Genomic DNA, 23,307 nt, shown 5'->3' on the forward strand with positions numbered 1-23,307 from the left:
TCTTACTGACATTTACTAATTCTAGTAATTTGTCTTTTTTTTTTTTTTTTTTTTAATTAAAACTACCTAGTTTTTGGTTATTTTCTTAAATAAGATGGGATCATTGAGATCTTGAGATAATTATAAATGGTCCCATTTATCTGTTGTTTTCGTTAAAAATAACTAAATTGGTTATTTGGTTTCTACTGAATGTAGTGCTCCATTTTGGCAATCAAAAATTTTTTTTTCTTTGGAAACTGCGCTTTAGGTTGATTAATGTACACAGCATAGCACTCGTTGTGGGATTGGACAATGGACCTAAGGTTTAGGGTCCATGTGGTCTAAACCGGTTCACTAATCAATATTTTGTGCTTATGTCATTTTACTCGCATCAACACACGAACAATGATCGACATATTCCAGGGCTTCACTTTTCCCAACGCCTTTATCTAACTCATAAAAAAATGACTTTCTTCTTTTTGTTTAAAATAAAAGTGTTGCATTTCCAGGGGATTTGACCGAATCTCGGAGCCTTTTCTAGCTGGACTACAGGAGCCAGGAGCTGCTGCTAGCAGCGGCGGAGGTGACATCACGCATCTCGTGTTGACAAGCAGGCGGCCGCCGCTGCTCCGTGGAGAGAAAGCACCGCAGCCATTAGCGAAGCACCGACCTTCCTGAGTTTAAGGGCAGAAACGATGCTGCGTGATTACCGCTAATCCTCCTAACAGCTGCAAACTGGCATCTCGCATGTGCTACCCTGATCCTCCATACAGGCAGCCATCGCATCTTTCTCCCCCCTGCAAATTCATGATGGTGTTGCTTGTGGACCACAGTGAAAAATCCTAATAATCACCGTACAGTAAGTGAATAAAAGCAGTCTAACTTACTCGTCTCATTTGCTGTCGCTGCAACACGCTTTTATTTGAAGCAGTTGCTCTATATATTTTCTCTGTTTTACAGAACTAAGCTAATGTTTACAGTTAATGGGAATGGGGTCCATCAGGGCTTATCTACAGATAATAAGGCACAGGATGAAGCTGGACCGGGTCAGAGAGCTGGGCCGACAGTATCCAGTCTTTTGCTTCTTGCTGTTGCTCTTATTGGTGTCCACTGTGCTTTTAAACAGGTGAGCTCATTTCTTTTCCTGCTTATTCATTACCTCTGAACAGTCAACACTCATCGCGTCATGTTGCATGTGTTTTCAGATATATTCACATTATAATGGTGTTTTGGTCCTTCCTGGCTGGAGTTGTCACTTTTTACTGCTCATTGGGACCTGAGTCCTTACTGCCCAACATCATGGTCTCCATTAAACCAAAAACCAAGGTAGGTCAGTCATATAAGCAGGTATGAGGTAACAACAGATTATATAGCTGCAGAGCAGTCACTAGTTTTTTTTATTCTGCACATGACTTGATTCCTGTTACTGCAGATAGATGTGCAGATGTGCCACAATACTGAAGTACTTGAGCAGCTGCAGCATGTATGATGCTTACAGTTAGTCTGAGGTGACTTTGTTTTGCAGACTTTCCAGCAGGAGCTGTTTCCTCTGGGCCACAGCTGTGCTGTTTGTGGAAAAATTAAATGCAAAAGGCACAGGTGAGGGATAAGGTTATGTTTTGGTGCAGTTGTTTACAAAAACGAAAAAAAAAAAAAAGCTCATAACTTAGTGTCCACAGATACAAAAGATATTATCTGGCAAGATATAGCATATGCTGAGTTACTGACCTGGAAGCAACAAAAATGTGAAGAAACTGTTAAATATAGATATTAAATACATAGTGATGTTGTTAATGTATCAGGTTATGAAAGATGTAATAGTGACTCCATGTGGCCAGACAGGATTCCAGCACTTTTCCCCACAGATAATGTGATTTCTCTGTGTTCTAGACCGACCTTGTTACTAGAAAACTATCAGCCCTGGCTTGACCTTAAAATTCCTTCTAAAGTAGACACTTCTCTCTCAGAGGTATAGATACGCAATAGTACAAACCAACCCCCCCCTGCTCCCCAAACAATCAAGTGACCAAGTTGTCTAATCTCTGTTTATGTCTGAACAGATCTTGGAGCTTGTTCTGGAAAACTTTGTGTATCCTTGGTATAGGTATGCCAGTGTTTTTTGTAACATTTTAATCTATAATTACTGAGATTTTTCCGATAGTATTTGATGTGGATTGATCATAATAAAAGGACAGACTTTTTCCTTTCAGAGACATCACAGATGATGAAGCGTTTGTGGATGAGCTAAGGGTGACTTTGCGTTTTTTTGCGGCTGTGTTGGTTCGTCGAATCCAGAAGGTGACAGTTAGATTCTGTGAGGGCCAAATGTTAGGATGCTCATAGATTTAAATCATAATTTTCTTTTTTTCTTTTCCACAGGTGGATGTGGCTTCTCTGATCACACAAAAACTACTCAAGGTTTCAATGAAACACATTGAAATTATTAGCAAAGCAAGGCAGAAAGGTATTCCTGATTCTATCGCAGTCATTTTTACTAATTTCAGTAGAAAAATGTTGATTTCATTCTTTATTTCTCACACAGTAAAGAACTCAGAATATCTCCAGCAAGCTTCCCTGGAGGAATATGGTCCTGATCTTCATGTGGCCCTTCGAAGTCGTAGAGATGAGCTTCTGTACCTCAGGAAACTCACTGAGATGCTTTTTCCTTACATCTTACCACCCAAGGCCACAGACTGCAGGTATGCATTGCTGCAACGGTAAAAATCAGCATAGTCAGTGCAAATTTGCCAAAGTTTGTCTAAATATAAATACAAAGCATGAATATATTGTTCTGCCTTGTTAGGAAAATGTCTGACATTGCTGGAGAAAGTAGATAAGGATCGTTCTTTACTCTTTCATTCTCTCATTTCCCTGCTGCGTTACATCTTCGCTCCTCTCAGATCTCTTACTCTCCTGATAAGGGAAGTCTTGGCTGGTTCTGTCTTCCTTCCTTCAATGGACTACTTGGCTGATCCTGTGAGTGTAGACAATATAAAGGGCAGAAATGTAAAGCTGTTATTACTTGCTGTCAGTCTGGGTTAGTTGACGTCAGCATGCATAGTTAAGGGAAAATGTTTTTGTTCTACTTCTCTTTGTTAAACTTTTCTTTTTTTTACTTTCCAGGATACAGTAAATCATTTAATTTTGATATTTATCGACAACACCCCTGTAAGTATATCTTGAAAGAAACCAGATGAGCTACAGTTATAAAGTTGAAGTCTAATTGACATTAAATCCTGTGTATTACATCATGTTATTTCAGAGCGAGTTTACTGTTGAAATAGTGGGCAATATTTTCTATTTTCAGCCTGAAGAAGCCACAGAGCCTTCTTCAACTTTAGTTCCTTTTCTACAGAAGTACTCTGATACTCGGAACAAAAAGCCCTCAGTAAGTGTTTCCCTTTTTAAGGATGTGAATATAGAGGAAACATCATTTTTAATAAAACAGAACAGCCTAAACAACATAAGTAGTCCTGTCAGACGGATGGAATAAAATGTAACCAGAACCTCACCAAGTTTTGAGTTTAGGTAAATACATTCTTGGGATAACAAGACGTGTAGTGTTTGTTCCTTTATTCATTCATTCATTCATTCATTCATTTTTTGCTTAGTCCAATTAAGGGTCGTGAGAGTGAGGGAACCCCCTGGAATCCAATCATCATATCATATATCATATATCATATATCATATATCATATCACGTCACGTCACGTCACGTCACGTCACATCAAATCAAATTTATTTATTATTTACTTTATTGCTAAAGTACTTTTCCTACAATAAAATGTAAAACAAAGGGCATTACATATTAATAAAGCACTACAAAGAATAATCCATCAGCCCCACCCTTTCCACACTCTCAGACACACACACACGCACACACACACACACACACACACACACACACACACACACACACACAAAAACCCAGCACCCATTTCTGACTCTTGTCTTTCTCATCATGCATGCACCTAGTTACATGTTGCAGAGCACAGAGGAGCCCGGTAAGGAAACACTGTCACAGGAGCCGACCAGACCACAGCAGCAAGAGCGCCAGCACGGGCACGAGTCAAAAGACCGATGACGTGAAAGGCGCCCCCGCAGCCATGGTCAACATGACTCCTGGTGCAGAGGTGTCCCTCTGAGGAACGCCAGAAAATATTCTAAAATGATAAAGTACATTGAGATAATGAAAAAGTAAAGACTTAAAAAAGATAAGCCCTAATATTGATTCTAAAATATAACTAATATTAAAATATAATATATTAAAATGTCCCTGAAGGGAACTGGGTTAAAATAAAAAAGTGAAATAGCCACACCAAGACATAAAATAATAAGTAAAAGCCAAATTAAAAAGGTGAGTTTTAAGTCTGCTTTTAAAAACGTAAATGTTCTCTGCAACATGAAGCATGAATGCATCATTATTTATTGAACAGACTCTAAGCCATAACGTTAAAATATTCTAAACAAATTGGGAAGAGTGTAATTTAGGACTGATTAAAAGATGTTTGTTAGAAGCGATATTATTTTAAACGGGCACCATCAACAGCTGACGATGAGTTTTGATGAAAAGCAGCATCAGTGAAAGGATGAGGCTTTGAGGGGAGGAGATGATTCCCAGTCCTTCAACAAACACGAGGAATTTTTTTAAACGTTCATACGCAGTGTTGTGTTTGGAAGATCAGAATATGGTTTACATAATTCTCCCTCTATGCTGCAAGATATCACAAGACTCAAAGTATCTCACATCCTTCCAACACGCCTGCATGTTGAGCTATTATACATCGATACACATGGGCAAGGTGTTGTTGTGAGATACTTTTTGTTGAGCACTCAGAAAAAATTGTTTAAAGTTCCCAAATGATTAAAAAACATCCTTATGTTACCTTATTTAGAGGCATTGTTGACTCTGGTATAGACCATAACTTTGTGCTAACATTTATTGCCCTCAGACACATTTGTATTCTAGATCTTTTTTCTTTTTATTTTAATAAACACAAGGTGCTCCAGACCAAAGTCAAAAATCCATATTTGATGAGTTCAAAAGCCTGATTTAAAGAATCAATGTAATGCTGCCTGTAGTGATTTCAAGCAATTGAACATCAAATCTGCTGTATCTCCATGTATATCAGTAGGTCATGTATGTCAGATGTTTATTTTTCTGTTTTTCCTTCTTTGTTTCCACTTTAGGTCTTGAAGCTGGAGCTAAAGGAAATCCGAGAGCAACAGGATCTTTTATTTCGTTTCATGAACTTTCTAAAACAAGAAGGGGCTGTCCATGTGCTCCAGTTCTGTCTCGCCGTCGGTAAGAATTCCCCGTTTAAAATGACTGGATCTCTAGTTTTAAAACAAAATGATCTGAGGAAAATGTTCAGTAATTACTTATTTGCAATTCTGGATTTCTATCAACTGCAGTGAAACAAAATCATCTGAAGAGTCACATTTCTCGACACGCTCAGTCTCAAACATTGAGTAAAAATAAGCTTCACACACTGCGTCTGTCTGATCCGTTTATCTCCGCAGAGGAATTCAACGACAGGATTTTGTGCCCAGAGCTGTCCGACTCAGAGAAGATGATGCTCCATGAGGAAGTGAAGAAGATCTATGAGACTTACTGCTTGGATGAAAGTGTGGACAAGATTCGCTTCGACCCCTTCATAGTGGAAGAAATACGGAACAGTACGTGCCAGCAAACATAGTAACACCCATAGTAAACATAGTCTTTCGTCTATTTACCATTTATAGTTCTTTGCAATTCCTGGGTGTTCTTGCATGCACAACTGTTTTCACATCTGTCCACAGATTTTTGGTGTTGCTAAGAGGATGGCACCTTGACGACCATGGCAAAGCCTTCAGCTTAATCTTTTTGATTAAGCCTATTTTAGGTTTTGAGTCTGTGTTTAGGATTCTAATCCTATTGTAGAGTCGGCGCTGTGATTTGCTGGTGTTCAATCAAATCAAATATATTTCTTATGAAATAATCCAAACCCTAAAAATGTATTTCTGCTCTTTCCAGCCCTAAAATGTATATTTAGATTGACTCGCTCTACACGGTTAAGGTTGAACCTCTCTCCCTGCACTTTCTCACGAGGCTGCGAGGAGCCAGATTAGCATCAACTTTCCTTAAAAATGACGACAGACAAACTGAAAATGCTCTAAGATATCTCAATAGAGTTCAACCGAGAACTTTTTCATCATAAATCTGAAATGACGAGCTAATTTTTTTACCAGAATCCTCTTCTGCTCACTCAGCTGTTTTCTGTAACGTTGCTGTTTTTTTTTTTCCCCCTCTTTTCCATCTTCCAGTTGCTGAGGGCCCATATGTGGAGGTGGTCAAATTACAGACCATGAGGTGCTTGTTTGAAGCCTACGAGCACGTTCTCTCTCTGCTGGAGAATGTTTTCACGCCCATGTTCTGCCACAGTGACGAGGTTAGTGACAACACCAGCAGATGAATCACCCAGTCATGTAAACCGTAGCAGCATCCAGTTTGACCCAATCCAGTTTATTGAGACATATTTATACCTGTTCATTTTAAAATAGCCCATTTAAGCCGTTTTACATAAACTCAGCAGTGGTGCGTTTAAAAAAAAAAAAAAAAGTTTTGTGGCAGTTCTTAGGACCAGCTCTGCTAAATGCCAAAGCAGCAGCTTATTTGGAATTCGTTGACTCAGCTGTGCTGTCCTCTTCCGACCTCGCAGCCACCAACCACCGTCGGCCCTGTCATCAATGCTAGACGCACAACTGGCCAATGAGAGGGCTCTGGCGTGATGCCAAGCTGCCAAGCCAAATTTCACCCCTCAGAGGCAGTTTCATTGAATAAATCTGGGTGGACTAGAGCTCAGCCATTGTCCACAGCAGTCCACTGCCCTGCATCAATAAAGTGTCTGGAAAACATCATATTCATTGTTTCTTTTCCCATTCCTGGTCCGAAATAAACAATGATTATTATTCATGCATAAAGTGGATTTTAGAAGTGTGTTTATTTGCTGTGTGACTTTTCCTTACCTGCATTTCCCCTTTTGTTATGTCTGCAGTACTTTCGCCAGCTTCTGCGAGGGGCCGAGTCCCCCGCCAGGAATTCAAAGATGAGCAGGTACGTTTTGATTTGTGTGTTTGTGTTTGTAGAACAACATAAAACGTTGGTGTTAAAATACAAAACAAGGAATTGTTTCCTTCCACATCCAGCTTAAGTTTTTGTCAGATTGCATTACATATTGATGCCATCTTTCAATTTTACAACGCTGAATCTGCAGGCAAAATATTTCCTATTGCTCCGCCTGCTGCAGCGCTAAACATGCTTTTCTTTTCTTTAAACAAAACAAACAAAGAAAAAAAAATGGAGAAAAAATGATTTACAAAGGAAGGAAGTAAACTTACGTGAGCTCAGAGATGAACTTATGTTTTCCATCACGGGGTGTGGTGCGAACGCGGCCACGGAGCCATTCCACTAACTCCTTGTGCATGTTGTTCCAGAAATAGCCTCAGTTTGGATGACATTCGGTGAGTATACGGCATTGGTGTGCTGATCAAAACAGTGGCTGGCTTAGCAGGGCTGCATAAGAGAGAACAAAGACGCTTTATTATTGCCTGAAGAGGGCAACGTACCGCCTTTTTAAAGCAACTTTACGAAGGCCTGGACCCACTGCAATCAGGGTTTCAGGTTAACGACAACCAGTTAATAACAGCATAATGAGCTATTATTTTTAAGCCATTCTAATTTCATTCTTGGATTTTTGCTTTATTTTGAGCTTGTTTTGTAACTTCTTTTGGGGGGGGTGACATGCATCCAAAATTTCAGCTGAAGCACCAGTAATACTAAGGGAAGAATGCTGCCTTTATGGCTCAGTTTTTTAAATGTATTTCAGAAGTAGTGTCGTTATGAGCGCAGGTTTTACAGCAGCACCGATTCTGCTGCTTAAAGATGACAGATACAACATCATACGACATAATTCTCCAAATATCGATCTAAACTCCCTCATACCTGCAACTGAGAAACCCTCTCCACTCTGCCTGTTTGTCCGCACGTTCCTCCATAATCCGTATGACCGCCACCATGCTGTGTGTGTGACTATGTCCACTCTGAATCTGTAACAACCATACTGCCTGCCCTGATATGATCCACGGTCCTCTCCCTCCACTTGCCCATGGGGATGTGACCCTGTTCTGCTTATAGTTCCTGGGACTGGAGCCCCGAGTCCCCATCCTCACTCTTCACCGCCTCTGGCAGCTCTTCACCTGCATCTTTTAACTCCCTCCATGCCCAGTCCACGTTCACAAACTTCCCATACGGCTCGCTATCCCACCGCCACTCATCGCCCAAGTAAGTCAGGGTCCATCTGTGTGTCACAACACATTGTGATCTCATAATGTCCTTTTTCTCCTGTTGTGACCCCCCTATTCCCAGACAGACACCTGCATGGTAGGCCAGCTGCATGGAAGCCTGGTTTTATTTGTCCTGTTTCCACCTTTGCTGCAGTTTAAGGCACATCTGTTGCTGTTGACAATGTAGCCTGACTTGTGTCAGGTCTGTCACCATGTGCCATATGGTGATGTCTATGTCTTTTAATCTAACAGACACTCACACTGGGCACCTGTGCTGTTGTGTGCCTTGTCTGGTTGACTGGTAACTGATCATACAATATTTTTTCAATCGTTAAAGTTACTGATCCCCTTCAAACGATACATCAGTCCATTAAATCAATGCTCGCTGCTTTGTGCTTTTTTTTTTTTTTTTTGCTTCTGACCCAGCAGTGCTCTACCAGCATCCCAAGCTTTTGTCATTGCAAAATGACTGTGAAGTGGTATTTTGGCTCGGGTTTGTCTTTCATAGCTTTTTCCCTCCCATGTACAGTTTTGCTTTCAATACACCGCGCTGCTTCCTCTCCTTCGTGGCTCTTATCCCATTTGCTAGTCTTAACGCTGCATGCCCTTCACAAAAGCTGTGCACATCTCCTCCATCAGTCATTGTTCAATATCCTCCCTGCAGGAGCACGTCAAAGAGGGGCGAGTCTTTTGGGATCAGTCGCATTGGCAGTAAGATCAAAGGAGTGTTCAAGAGCACGACCATGGAGGGCGCCATGCTGCCGTCCTACGGGCTGGTGGAGGGAGAGGATGATATGGTGAGACTAGAAATAGTTTGAGAACTCATGAGATCTCGATGGTTTTTGTTTAAAGGCTTTAAATCCAAGTCAGTTAAAGCAATTATGCCCAACGTGTTCCTCAGATTCACAAATGTCGTTTTGCGTGTTAAGTTTAAAGCAACGTTCTAATTTTTAAAAAGTCTTCAAGATTTAGATTTTTTATTTTTTTTATTTTATTATTATTATTTTTTTTATAAATCCTAATTTAAAACACATTTTTCCACTGAAACACTCTTGTACACCATTAAACTGCCACATGGGGGCAATTTTTAGTAAAGAAAGTAGAGCCACAGAAAAATCTGCCTTCCTTAGTCAAACCCCAGGATTCTCTCTTTTGGACATTATCTCAGGTTTTAGACTCCACTGTATGATTTTAATTTATGTTTCTATAAATAAAGTCAGCAGGTTTGTGGTTTGCAGGCAACAGAGGCTTGCAGAAAAGTGTAAAGATACTCTGTCTGAGAGCACCGACACAGGTGTGAGCAGCATTTTAAAGACCAAAAAAGAGTTTTCTTCATGGGTCAGGGAAGGTAATGTTCTAGAGAAGTCCAGATTATGCTTGGGTAATTAAAAAGCATATGGAAAACTCTGCAAAATCCATCAGAGCAGCACTGCGACCATTATTAGAAAATGGAAAGAATGAGGCTCCACCGTAAACCTGCCAAGAAAGAGCAGATCATCAGAACTCACAGGCTGTACAAACAGAGCATTATCAGAGAGGCCAAGGAGAATGCTGAAGGGTCTGCAGCAGAGATTTGAGGGGCTGTATGACTTCACAGAGCTATACTGTGTAGAGGAGATATTTCTTAAAGAACCCCCTCACAATTGCCAGGATTGAAGCTTAGACTATAATTGAAATAATTATTAGAATTGTTTTCCATTAGTTTCACAAAAAAACCCATCTTTAAGTGGAAACCAAACACCTTTCAATTATGGAGGTAGTAGTGTCATTCAAAGGGTCTGGGACGTTGGTTATTATGAAGGAATAATTATATTCAGAGAAACATTAAATATCCTGGAATTAGCTTGTCGGAGCAGAGTCCAGCAACAGAAGGTGTTAGCATGTCACACTAAACATCTGAACACTTTTTTTCTTCACATACCTACAAAAATCCCTTTTAATTCCAGGTTTTAGGTCATCAACATAAGAATAAAGGTGAATACTATGTCAAAACATGATAGTCTGTTTTTATTATCTCGATCTGGTTTAACTTTTCTCTGTAAAAGGTGGAGGAAGCCATGATGGTGCTGGAGGACGACTCCCCCATGGAGGCAGCTTCCACCCCAAGCACTCCCCGAAACCTGTCAGCCTGGAGTATCACAATCCCGTACATTGATTTCTACGATGATGATGTGAAGAGGGAGAGGATTCCCGTGTTCTGTATCGACGTAGAGCGTAATGACCGGAAGGCAGGTCAGCCAGTGCAGACCTTTCCTCTCTATCTCAGTGCCATCTGTAACACATCATTCTGCTTGGCTGTGTCATATGGGAACCTGTCATAACAGCTTCATTAATGATGTCACATGTCAGTTATTCTGTGAATAAACCGAAAGCCAATTGTTTCGTAGTATTATTTGTTTATAAGCAAATGAGAACCAGATCATCACTTTCTGTTACCTGCCTATGAAAAGTGATAATATAATAATTTCAGACCAGAAAGTCTGATGACAGTTAGACTGTAACATGAAAATCGAACTAGAAAAGAGAAGAAAGTAGGAACAAATGTGTCATAGGCATCAGAGGAGAAGGTACGAGACGCAAAGCATTTCTCCTCTCGCTGCATCTTGAAACAGTCACCGTGAATAACTGCATTTGTGGAAATAAGATTGTGTTGATGTCATTTATTAAGACTTAATATCTGTTTTCCCCCAGTGGGACATGAGACTGAGCACTGGTCTGTGTACAGAAGATATCTGGAGTTTTACGTCCTGGAATCAAAGCTTACTGAATTTCACGGTAGGTTTTCTGCTTATTGTTGCTGCGGTTTGTTCATAAGATTCTGTTCGCTGGGATTTTTATTGTCTAAAGGGGGAAATTGTCTGTGTAAGCGGTCTAATGGATTTCAGAGAACTCTCAGCCCATTACATCCAAGTGACGGTACATTTTAAAAGCTTAATGTTCTTGTTGCACTGTTTTAGAGACAATGGCTCTTTATTTAAATGACTTATTTTTTATATTCTTAAAATTCTCCCTTTTAGGTTCATTTCCAGATGCACAGTTGCCCTCGAAGAGAATAATCGGCCCCAAGAATTATGAGTTTCTAACATCTAAGCGAGAAGAGTTTCAGGAATATCTTCAGGTATGATGTCTGATCAAAGTCTGAGGTCTGGATTTGTCATATGTCAGCTTGTATGAAGTACAATACTGGTTGATGGATCTGAATGAGTCTGTGTCCAATTGATTAGTGCATTTTAATGTCGCAAGGTGAGCAGTTTACAGTCAAACATTGTTCCATGATAAACATAAGTCTCTTGTGTACGGTATGTGAAATCAAGTGTATGTGGGGGGGTAGAACATTGTTGTAAAGGTTGCTTCCAAGTTAACATCTGTTTTCTTCTCTTCTTTCTCATTTCACTGAGGGCCTTTGTTCAGAAAACAAACTGAACTCAGATGGTTGTCATAGCTACCGACTGTCTGAGACCACACTGCTCCTCAAAGCAGGGAGAGGACGTGCAAACAAATACTTAAATAGCTAATAGCTAACCGTAATTTAACACACCTGAAATAAATAAATGGCTTCTTAATGGGCTTGCAAAGAACTTGATGAGGAGGAGGTTTATTCGTGTGAGTCGTGTGTTGGAGTGTGAACACGTCTAAGACACGCAGGTCAGTTGCTAGAGGACAGGGATTGTTAAACACTGCTTTAGAGGAAACTGTCCAGACCCACGCTCTAGTCAGGAGATCATTTCTAACTTACTTTACAAGACAGCATTGCAACATCTAAAAGGATCACTGCTTGTGTTTATGTTTTTTGTGTCATTTTTCTAAATTTTCTGAACTTTGCATTCATTTCGATGGGAATAAAACTGGACTGGGAATGCAGACTGCAACTGGAGATAATGGCTAACATTTGTTGTTTTTTTTTTCTCTCCCAAACCAACTAAATTCAAACAAAGAATTTTCCAATGACTCAGGTAAAAATACTGAAAAGAGGTCAAATTACTCTGCATGAGAACATAAAGTAGCCGATTCAGACCTCCCCTGTCATGAATATAGACTTCTCACATGCAGTCAAAAACACTTTTAGTTTTAATAGTCAGACTAAAACCTTTTTGAATCTCCCCGGATTTCAGCAGCAGGAGCTCCCAGATTCAGAGCTGCAGCTTGACAGTGATGTTTTACTGAAACTATTTTACTGAAAGGGCTGATCTTTGGAGGCTTAAAATTGAATAATAAAAAATTGTGATTCTTATGTGGGAGAACTAATCAAAACTTTGTTGGTGGCTTTAAAATATTCAAAACATCCAAAAGAAGTAAGATATCTGGTTATTTGGGTGATATACTGCACCTGCTTTTGTTCAGCTTTACCATAAAAGTCCAGTTTAGTTTTTACCCGCTTTGATCCGAGATCCTCTAAATTGATGGTAAGCAACAGAAGATAACAACTTACAACCTTTTTTTTTTTTATCTTTGTTTCTTTGCAGAAACTTCTTCAGCATCCAGAGCTGAGCAACAGCCAGCTGCTGGCTGACTTCCTGTCTCCTCATAGCATGGAGTCCCAGTTCCTGGACAAGATGTTACCTGATGTGAATCTCGGTACAGTACGAGGAAGCGTTTAGCTCTTTACTGGATGTTAGGAATGGAGACAAGTGGTACACGTAATGCCTGAACAACAGCACATCAATATGCAGCCGTGATGTTTAATCAGGCCGACCTTGAGTTGCAGTGAAAACGTATATTTGAGAAATGGAGGCAAAAGGTGACAGAAGCATAAATCACTAAGATTAAATATTTATTTTTTTACAGGGAAAATCATTAAGTCAGTGCCCAGCAAACTGATAAAAGAGGTAAGGAATGCTTTAATTGGGGTGTGTTTGCTTCTGTAGTTTTAGAGACAAAATTTTCCTTTTCTTTTTTCTTTTATTTGTTTTACAACATGCTCATGATTTTGTGTTTTTTAGACCTTTATCTACAGCAGAAGGCTCCCATAAACATTTTATATGAGACAAAAGCCATCAGAGTAATGAAAGGCCATTACATACAGATAATACGCTGTTCTTTGTCATTCAGAAAGGGCAACATCTGGAGCCTTTCATCCAGTCTTTCTTCAACTCCTGCGAATCTCCCAAACCCAAACCCAGCCGTCCAGAGCTCACTATCCTGAGCCCCACCTCAGAAAATGATAAAAAGGTTGGCAATCTGGAGTTTCCAACTTCATGCTGCATTTCTCTTTACTTTGGACTGCAAAACTATTATTTTTGTGTCGATCAGAGTTGTACTGTTGAAGTAAGTCCTCGGTTTTTCCATTAGTCCAGTTTTCTTCATGTAGAAGGAAACTTAACTGGTCTTCAAAGGACAGTCAGTTTAAGTGAGCAGTTTACCTATTATGCATGTTTGGACTGTGAAAGGAAGCTGGAGTACCTGGAGAGAACATACAAACTCCAGACAAAAAGGACACCGTTTGAACCGCCGGCCGATGGAGGCTCAAACCAGTGACCTTGTTGTGAGGCTGCAGTTAACACCAGTATCTGGTTGATTTAACAGCCAAAAATCCATTTAACCAGTGTATTCAAACAACTGTGCAAGTAATAAAACTGTAAAGACATGTTAGGAACCAGTCATAAGTCAGGGTTATGAAACATTTAGAAACATATTCAGATTTGCCAGCAGGAGAGTTGTGTCGGTCATTCATTGCTGGATGTGCTCCTTAAACCGAAGAGTGAAGACAGTTGCTGGTTTTTAACAGTCTCCAATCTAAAGAAGTCTCCTTTTCTCCAGCTCTTCAACGACCTCTTCAAAAACAATGCCAACCGCTCCGAGGTGACGGAGAAGAGACACAATCAGAACTACTTCATGGAAATGATCACCGTTGAGGGCGTGTATGACTACTTAATGTATGTGGGTGAGTGTAACCTTGTTTATTCTAACACTTTACTTTTGCTATTAATGCACTGTGTTCACCGCTGTGGCAGGGAAACAATTCTTCCTTTAATTTTATATGAGCTGAAGCTCGGAGTGACTCAGATAAAAGAAACAAACTTTTTTTTCAACAACACTTTACAGCTAAGTTTCATGTGAACTGCTGTTGTTGTGCTTTTTGAGTGTTTTTTCCTTTACTGTATTCAATTTTTTTTCTGTTGGAATGAAAGATGTACAAACATTGTTTCCTCTTTAGTTGTGTCTGAAAGTACTGTGTAATTTTTCAAGGAGAGTTAGAGGCGTAGGTGTCAACACATCTGTGCATCCAGGTTACTGCGCTGAAATTTTTCTGAATACCACAACACAAGGCGATAAAAGGAGTTGGTCCCATTGTTACAGCTTCATCTAGAGAAAACTAAAACAATCTAAAAATGCTGACATTGTCAGAAATGTTGTGAAGAGTTTTTTTTTAAAGCACATTTCATGCTGTGTTCAGATATGCGGGTAAGTCTGACCCATACAGTCTATGGTCTGACCACGTCTGAGAAAAATTAATGTCTTTTTAAGATTCAGACTAAAGATAAGAAATTCCGTTAGTGGGACTGATTGATGAAGTACATATACTGCAGATAATTTAACAATTCATCTCTCAAAAACATAAAATAGCAAAGAGAAGTGTTGAGGTTTTAATTTTTTTCAGTGCTGTAATCCTGCTGCTAGCAATAAAAAATGATTTTCAATGATAAACCAGCCTGTAAATGCTTAAACACATTAGCTCTTGGATTCATTTCCACTTAAATGAACTGAAATGATGCTGGTATGAAGATCTAGGAAGCGACCTTTGCAAGGTTAATCCTAAAATGGTTCAAGATCCAGGCCATGGTCCTGGTTAGAGAAGTACCTCTTAAGGTGACCAACATTTATGTCACAAGAATAAGCTCATAATAAACCAAATAAACTGTATATAAACTGTGGTCCCTCTCTCTCTCTCTCTCTCTCTCTCTCTCTCTCTATACACACACACACACACACAGATATATATATATATATATATATATATATATATATATATATATATATATATATATATATATATTTTATTTATAATATATATATATTAATATTATATATTATTAGTAAAAATATTTTTGATTGAACAAATCTGAACTGGTTTCAGGCAATTTATGTGTTTCTGAAATTATTGTTTTTTTTTTGTAAATTGTGAATCTTTAATCTTGATTCTTTTTTTAATCTTCACCTTAATGTTATTGCCTTTAAAAATAGAATCTGTAAATCATTTAAATGGGGAATAAATCTGTGTTTTTTCAGTGGAACTGCTGTAAGCTGTTTGTGTTTATGTGAGTGGAAGGCTGAAAGGATGAGAAACCACTTTGGTAAGAGTGGCGCGTCTCTGTTCAACTCTCCCCGTGCATCCTTCATCTCAGCAGAAGACGTCCAGGTGCCTCTGTGAAAGAAAAACTTTTTTCTCTTAAAACATCCCGAAAAGAAGAAGCCAAACCAAATGACCCAAAAACATTTGAAGCAATACTTTTATCCACCTATGATCATTTTTACTTTGTTTCTGCCAGCTAGAAAATTTGTGCCTTTACCTCTCCGGTGCTGGGAAATAGTCTTCACAAAGAGGCCCACATCCCGAAAACTGTTCTGTCCTGTAGAAAGTGTTCCTGAACTGCCAGAAATACATCAGTGACTCAAAGCTTTGCCTCAATTGCTTGTGTATGTCACCATATTACATATTAAAATGCAGGATATTGTTGTATATTAACTGGAAGTAAATCAACTAACTAACTATAAACGTCTTAATTAGCAAAGCACAGCACATGTTGGCTCCAGGACTGACCAGAGCCTTACCACGCATCAAAACTAAAGGAACAACAGGAAATAACTTTGTGTAAACAAGATGCATTGCAAATGAACTGTTCTGAAATATGTCAAAAGCACAACTGGAAATGTTTTAAACTAATGAAGGTGGACAGGATGAGAGAGCAGAACAGAACAATGCCAGTCAGTCAGATCGGTCTCTGTCTGTAATGTCCCAAGCTGGTCCTTGAGGGCCGATGTCCTGCAGGTTTTCGAATTATCCTGGTTCCAACAGCCAATGATGTTCTGCACTGCGACTGATTCATTTGAGTCAGGTGTGTTGGAACAGGGATACATGGAAAACCTGCAGGATTGTGACCCTCGAGGACCGGAGCTGGAGACCCCTGATCTAAAGTACATTTGCTCTTCTTTGGATAAAAACTCCCTTTTGTTTTGTTCTCTGTAAAGAGGATCCCGCATCTTGTTTATTCAGCATTTCTCATCCTTTTCTCCCGTTTCCCTTTAGAAAAGCATGTCAGGTCCTTGATACATTTTTTTCCTACGTTTAAGGACATTCCTTTTAGATAGTGCATCTGTTGTGGATGGTTGTTGTGCCTGAAACTTGTCCAGTTTCAGGGCACATTGCACACCGTACTGAGATAAACTAACCTTGTGACTAAAGCCTATTTTAAAAAATTCAAAAATAGTTTTCTGTCTGGCTAGCTGGTGTAGCAGTTGTGGCATTGCTTTATGTATAAATACTTTTATACTGAGAAGCATCAGACAAGGACAATTTGACAGAGTACAGACTTAGTCGAGGGAGGTAACGTCTCTATATGCTAATGACCTGAATAGTCATTTTGTTTGACACAGACTTTCAATATTTTAGCATTAACATGCAGTTAATTGTGGAAGTCGTGTTACAAGGAGTTTAGACTGTGAAGGAAGGCAGCATTTGGTATTCTTATGGTCTTGCGTAAGTGGCTGATTAACACGACACCGTAGTTGTGTTTTTACTGAGCAGTCAGAGTTCCCTGATGGACCGTGATCAGGTCATGCACTCTCCTACACCACTGATGCAGAAACCATTATTCACTCTTTCTCTTCCTCCTCATCGACAGGACGAGTTGTATTTCACATCCCCGACTGGTTGCACCACCTTCTAATGGGTGGCAGGATCCTTTTCAAAAACACGCTGGAGGCCTACACAGATTATTACCTTCAGTACAAACTGAACCAGGTGGTCCAGGAGCACAGACTGGTGTCTCTCATCACCCTGCTTAGAGGTTTGCTGCTCTGATTCTGATTCGCTGGAAACTTCAGATGATAAGTGTGTGTATTTTAAACAGTTCCTGAAAAGGAGTCTTCTCTATAGATGCAGTTTTCTGTGAGAGCAGCGCACCCCGCTCGGCCCATGAAAAACAAAGCAGAGCCAAGAGGACGTTTGAGGAGATGATGAGCTATATCCCTGGTATTCATTCATTACTCACACATGGCGTTTTGCGATATGTAGACCACCGTACTTGCTGCTTTTCAGTTTTCTGGACAAATGTTGAGATGTGTGCATTGAGTGTTGTGTTGGCTTGTATTTACAAAGCAGATTTCATTTAGATTTTCTGGGGAAATGCATCGGAGAAGATGCCAAGTACGAAGGAGTGCGTCTTCTCTTCGATGGACTCCAGCAGCCAGTTCTCAACAAACAGGTTCAGCACTTGTTTTCTCCTCATTTCTGTGACATGAGTTGCATTCAGACTGGGGAGGAGAGCTGATCCAAGGGAAGCTGTGACTGCATGAAAATGAAAAGCGACATTGGGTCTGATTTCCTGCTGTGTCTCTCTGAACATGCTCACTCATCATACTGGGATGCAGTGAAACAACAATTTCCCCAACTCTGCAGCTATCTCCAACTATCATTCGCTGTCTTTGACTGTTTTTATCATTAATTTAAGGCTTCATAAAGTTCTTGTTTTAAACTTTTTCCTTATTTTTGCCTTTCTCAGCTCACATATGTACTGCTGGACATTGCCATTCAAGAACTTTTCCCGGAGCTGAACAAGGTAATTAATAATATTCTTGTATTTATTTTTTTTTAAAAAGTGGAAGAATCATCACCAAGACTTGATATTAACTCATTAACCCATTATTCATACACCTTTATTCATTGCAGGAAAGATAAGGTCTTTTTCCTTTTTTTGTTACTGCATAGTAGGAATATTTTATGCATACCTTTTTGTCTGGAAAGGACACATAAGTCTAAATATACTGATTATCTTTGATAGATATCTTTTAAATATCAAAGTTTTAATACAATTTATGTTTCCTAGAGAGCCTTTTACTGTTTTTACCTCCCTGTATAATGCATTTGCAGTCCACGTTTGATGTTTTACAGTCTTGTCTGATTCACCTCAGGTGCATCAACAGCTTTAAGGAAAATGTCAAGATATTTGTACCTTTTTTTTTTTTTTTGATTGATTAACATTTATTGTTCGAAAAACATTGGTATCGGGTTGAAACTAGGTTTTTGTTTCAGGAGCAGATCCTGTTTCCTCTTTAGTGTGACGATGCGCAACCGTTTAGCTTCTCCGGGATGTGCTTTATATGGAAGCGTCAAACAAATATCTGCACTCTTTCATCTCCGTGTGCTTTGAGGTTCACGTTGCAATTTTCTAACTCATCTGTGTGCTAAAACTGGCTTGTCATCCTTAAATGCCTGCAGCGAAATACCGGTTTCATAGAATTCTACTTGGACTCTTTCCTTCATATTTGTGAATCTCTCTTCAAAGGACTTCCAGCCGTTATGCACCGTGCTCTTGTGATTTTTTTTCAATTTGATTGTCGTATGTGCTCACTGAGCTCAGAAAAAGTGTGTTTTGTTTAGTTTTTCTTCATCCTAAATGGCAAATGATGTGAAACCGTTGTTTGTGCCTCAGGTTTCTGATTTCTAAGAGTTTTTCTGAGTAAAATAAGCACAGTGTAACAATTAAAAACATTAATATAAAGCTTTTATTTCATTAGACAAGTTCAGTTTGAGTAGTTTTCCTTATTATCTGCATGTTTAGACCTAGTTGTTCCTGCTGTTGTCCTAACACCTTTTTTTTCTAACCTTCTCAGCAGGGACAGAAGGAGATGTCTCTGATGGTGTCGTGGATGTAAAGAAGAGAGTGACTCCTTACCCTTGTTAACACAGCCGTCTGCCATGGATTCATCCTTTAACAGGAAATAAAGGCCCTGGCATTTACATACATATTAAGTTATCCACATTACAGGTGGAAAGCATGAAACATTTTCACAAGTGGAATTATAATGTGTCTCCATGTGCAACTTGGTTTCACTTTGTCAAATGAACACACAGCCTCCATCACAACTTTATCCCAAATCACAATCGTGCACCTCTAGGTTGAAAAACATTTCCTAATATGTAACAGATGGAATGTTAGAAAAAAAAGAAAGAATAAAAAACATGAAATAATTGAATTGTTACTTTGTAAATGCTCTGAGTGCAACTATCCAGATTTAAAACAGAGAATTTTTGCCTCTTAAACTCTGTGCTTTCAGTGTGTGTTCCTCTGCACAAACTGCACCTCACAGTGGAGTAGTAACTTTTCTGCTTCTAACTCTTCCACTAAGCGATCTGACAGTGTGATGGATGCATTAGCATTTACACTATTAAAGAACATTTACAGCCACCCCACACCTCTTCCCCATGCAATTTGAGTTATCACATTTTAAAGTTTCTGAGATGCATCTTGTGTGTTCAGACCTGTACTTAAAACTATCCATTTATACTAGAATCACTGCAAAAGTGTACATTCCAGGGCAAAACCTGATCCAACAGACACCGATACAGATACCTTCCACTGCAAGAAAATTAAACACAAGCTGCTTTCCTGGTTGTGTGTAATTAACGTGTAAAATAAATCATGTAAATAAATGGTAAAAAGATTAAAAGGTTACAGCGTGAATTTGTTCAGGAACTGCTGTTGGCTGCTGTAGTAAAGCTTGAATTAAAGCTTAAAGGTTTAAAAAAACCATCCTCTCATGTTTATGCACACAGTTAAAACTTTTAACATTTTTAGGTTTTGTACATGGTCACAAGACTGCAAATTTTTGCAAAAAGCACATTTTGCTTATTTAATAATGAAAAAAACTTTAATATTAGAGGGAAACTGCACTTTCAATAACTGCACTTAATTGCAATACAACGTGACACAGCACTACAGATAAAGAAGATCTGCTGCTGATGTGAACAAGTTGTGTTCAGTGTGAAGTGTGCTGAGCCTTTCTTTTAGTCTTCTAGTTGTCCTTGAAGTTGGTAAAAAAGCAGTGATCCAAGTCCTGGAGGAGTTTTCAAACCCTTCAGCTTATCACAGTTAGTCAGAGAGCAGAAAGCAATTCATCGGGTGAGGGACAGGCAGAGACTCCGCAGCAACAAGCCAAGGCTGTGGGCTGGAAAGATGGCCATGAATGCAATGCAGCCTTCCACAGCAGGGGACTCGCGCTTCATGTCCAAGATGTCTTTTTTAAAATTTTTTTTATTTTAATAAAATGGAAACATCCTCATCAGCTGCAAAACAAAGACAACACGTGATGCTTTTCATTCTGTGTGGTGTCCTTTTCTTGGTGTACTCACCATTATTCACTGGCAGGTGAAGGAGATGCAGCATGAAAACCAGGAGCATCGTGTAATGTATGAAGAGGAGTTGGGTTTTTCTGTCCTCTGGTGAATTGTTACTTTGTAAATGCTCTGAGTGCAACTATCCAGATCAGACCGATATGATCACAGTTCATATCGGTCTGAGGAGATGAGAAATGTGACATCTTAGCTTTGGGGGGTGTGAACAGTTTGTGTCCTCTGTGGATTTGCCTCCATGTGTCTCCCCCTGTGGGGGAGAAAATCCAGTCTGTTCAAGTAAAATATTCTGATGAGGGTTTTAGGCTCTGACAGGTTGATGTCAGAATCCTTCAATGACCCAAACTGTCCTAAAACCAGTCAACTTCTACTCTTTTTGTGATATATGTTTGTTGGTCAGCTTTGTTTCAAATGACCAGCCTTCTACAGCTGAAAATCACACCTTAGCATGATGCTGCCACTACCGTGCTTTGCAGTTGAGATGGTCTTGGGCTGGCCCCCCTCTTTTCTACAACTGAATGAATGTCAACAACCTGTGTACTACTTCACCTCAGAAGATAATCTATGGTTTTACTATGAGGTGTACCTTTTAAAAAAATGTCCATTTAGCTGAATTTAGCACACATGATCTCTGATTAAGGTGCTGAAAGATTTTTCAGGTGATTACATTTCAAACAGGTGTTTTCACTAACAGGCTTGTTTACCTGGCAAATAAATTCTGCTCATTAAATTCAGCTTGTTTTTTGACTGGTCGGAACAGCTGCCGGAGAGGACTTTTATTTTTCTGGACCAGGAATTGCCACGTCGGGTTAAAAACCATTTCCTTGTCTCTACCCATCTGGGTTTGATGATAAGGGCTTGCTGCTGTGTATGATGAAACAGCTCTCAGTCTATTTCCTCATTGTTATCACAACTAACATTGTTTTGGCATGCAGGTGCAGAAGGTTATGAAATATCCCACAAAGATAGTAACAATGTGCTTGTTTGGAAGGTTTTTGTATTGAGGAGCTGTAATATGTTTCACTGTGGAAAGTTGTAGCACAGAAATAAACTGCACTGCTGTTCAGATCCAGTCCTTCAAGGGTTAATGTGCTGGTGCCGTCTTCACTTGAACGTGTTTCAATTTTCACATTTAATCCTTTCTCTGGAATACCAGAGTCTGCAAGCATGTATCCAAGAAACTGCATATCTCTGTTTGTCTGCTTGTACCAGAGAATTTGTTTGAGGCCATAATCCTGATGCAAACAGGTAATGGTGGCCTTTTCTCCAAGTGTTTAATACATTTCTGCAGGTTCCTGTCGGATTCGGCCAATGACACTGTGGGACTGACCTGTTGAAATCTGGTGGTTAGCTCAGTCATGAAGATGAAACTTGAACAGGTGTTTAAATATAAACAATTGACTCTTATGAAGTTAACTTCTTGTCTTATGGTGCTCATTAGATTTTGCAAGGTTTTGCAAAACAAAGAATCCTGGTGTGTCTTACACTAGAATTTACTGTGTGGCAGAGGAAACACTGGATTTTATTCAGATTTTATTCATTAAAGTTCTCAATCTCAGACTAAATTAGTATGATCAGTGTTGCTGTCCAGCCTAAAGTCACACAACAGGTAATGTTTTTATGCTAATAGAGGCATGAGGTTGTGGTGTTGCAATGATGATGTTTATAGATTGAGCCAGTTGTTGCATCAAGTTTTTCAGAAGTGTCTCTGAGCATGCTCATTCCTGCAGAGACAAACATCTGCCACTCTCTCCTCTGAAAACCTTAAGCATTAATCTCATATCATCATTGTATGCTACTTGTAAATTCCCTATGCCAGATTTTTTTTCATAAGATTACCACTGAGATGCTGTACAGAATGATGTGCCGCATGCTTTCACCGTAAAACAAATGCCAAACTTTCAAGTAGTGGTGTTTTGCTGTGTATATTTCTCACACTGAATGATATATACATTTTTTATTTAAACCAGAAACAGATTTAATGGCCTACCATGAAGATCCCTTTGCAATATCGCTTGTAGTTCTGTGCTTCAGCTTTGCAGCCTTGCCTGGCACAAGTTTTAGTTTATTATTTATTATCTATTCAAATGTCCCGTTGAGGCAGACTAAAGATTGTCTGCTGCATGCTGATGAGAACTCAAACAAGTCACTTCTTAACATCGGCAAGAACCTTGATGTTTGTAAAAAAAAGTAAAGCTTGTGATAAAGCTTTTCTCTTTAGAGTTTCAATATGAATAATAAACAGGATTATGCTGCCTTGACTGCTGCTCATAATATTTTATACAGTTCAATATGCACTAAATATGTATAAATTCTATGCTTTCCTTAGTTTTAGGTGGTCATTATTTAGCAATATAAGAGGGTGAGTGTGATGGCATAGCTTGGTTTCTTGTTTGCAACATGTGCTCCAGTATCAGTGGAAGTATTTTGGAAAATATGGTGTGAAAAATCATATGTGTGAATTTTCATTGTGTCTGCATCGAGACACGCTGCTCTCCAGCAAGATGAAGCTTCCAACAGCTTTTATAATATTCCCAACCTCATCAAATTGACCTTTAAATATCCAAGATTTTTCCTGAAGGCACAAGTCTAAACCACGGGTACATTTCTACCATCATTAGACCTTACCATACAAGGATAATCCCCCTCATTCAA

General features: G+C 39.3%; 1 protein-coding gene across 4 annotated transcripts; it reads left to right on the top strand.

Moving 5' to 3' along the window:
• The first annotated feature begins 606 nt into the window (after nt 1–606).
• LOC306772636 (sorting nexin-14-like) lies at nt 607–19,925 on the top strand. Of its 4 annotated transcripts, XM_079262202.1 has the most exons (31): nt 607–838; nt 940–1,105; nt 1,185–1,305; nt 1,505–1,578; nt 1,870–1,948; nt 2,040–2,083; nt 2,190–2,277; nt 2,359–2,443; nt 2,522–2,678; nt 2,880–2,955; nt 3,103–3,147; nt 3,287–3,367; nt 5,169–5,283; nt 5,502–5,657; nt 6,285–6,409; nt 7,016–7,074; nt 7,455–7,481; nt 8,155–8,301; nt 8,968–9,100; nt 10,349–10,535; nt 10,995–11,078; nt 11,321–11,421; nt 12,767–12,878; nt 13,089–13,129; nt 13,353–13,472; nt 14,061–14,184; nt 17,144–17,308; nt 17,398–17,493; nt 17,634–17,725; nt 18,023–18,079; nt 19,134–19,925. In XM_079262202.1, the coding sequence occupies exons 2-31, from the start codon at nt 963–965 to the stop codon at nt 19,173–19,175; spliced, it is 2,976 nt and encodes a 991-aa protein (XP_079118328.1). In that variant the 5' UTR covers nt 607–838; nt 940–962; the 3' UTR covers nt 19,176–19,925. The 4 variants fall into 4 exon arrangements, with proteins under 4 accessions (XP_079118328.1, XP_079118326.1, XP_079118329.1 ...); XM_079262200.1 differs by having other exon boundaries at nt 2,359–2,678; XM_079262203.1 differs by lacking the exon at nt 7,455–7,481.
• The last annotated feature ends 3,382 nt before the right edge of the window (nt 19,926–23,307 follow it).

Source organism: Telmatherina bonti (genome assembly GCF_933228915.1).
Source record: "Telmatherina bonti genome assembly, chromosome: 22".
Classification (NCBI taxonomy): domain Eukaryota; kingdom Metazoa; phylum Chordata; class Actinopteri; order Atheriniformes; family Telmatherinidae; genus Telmatherina; species Telmatherina bonti.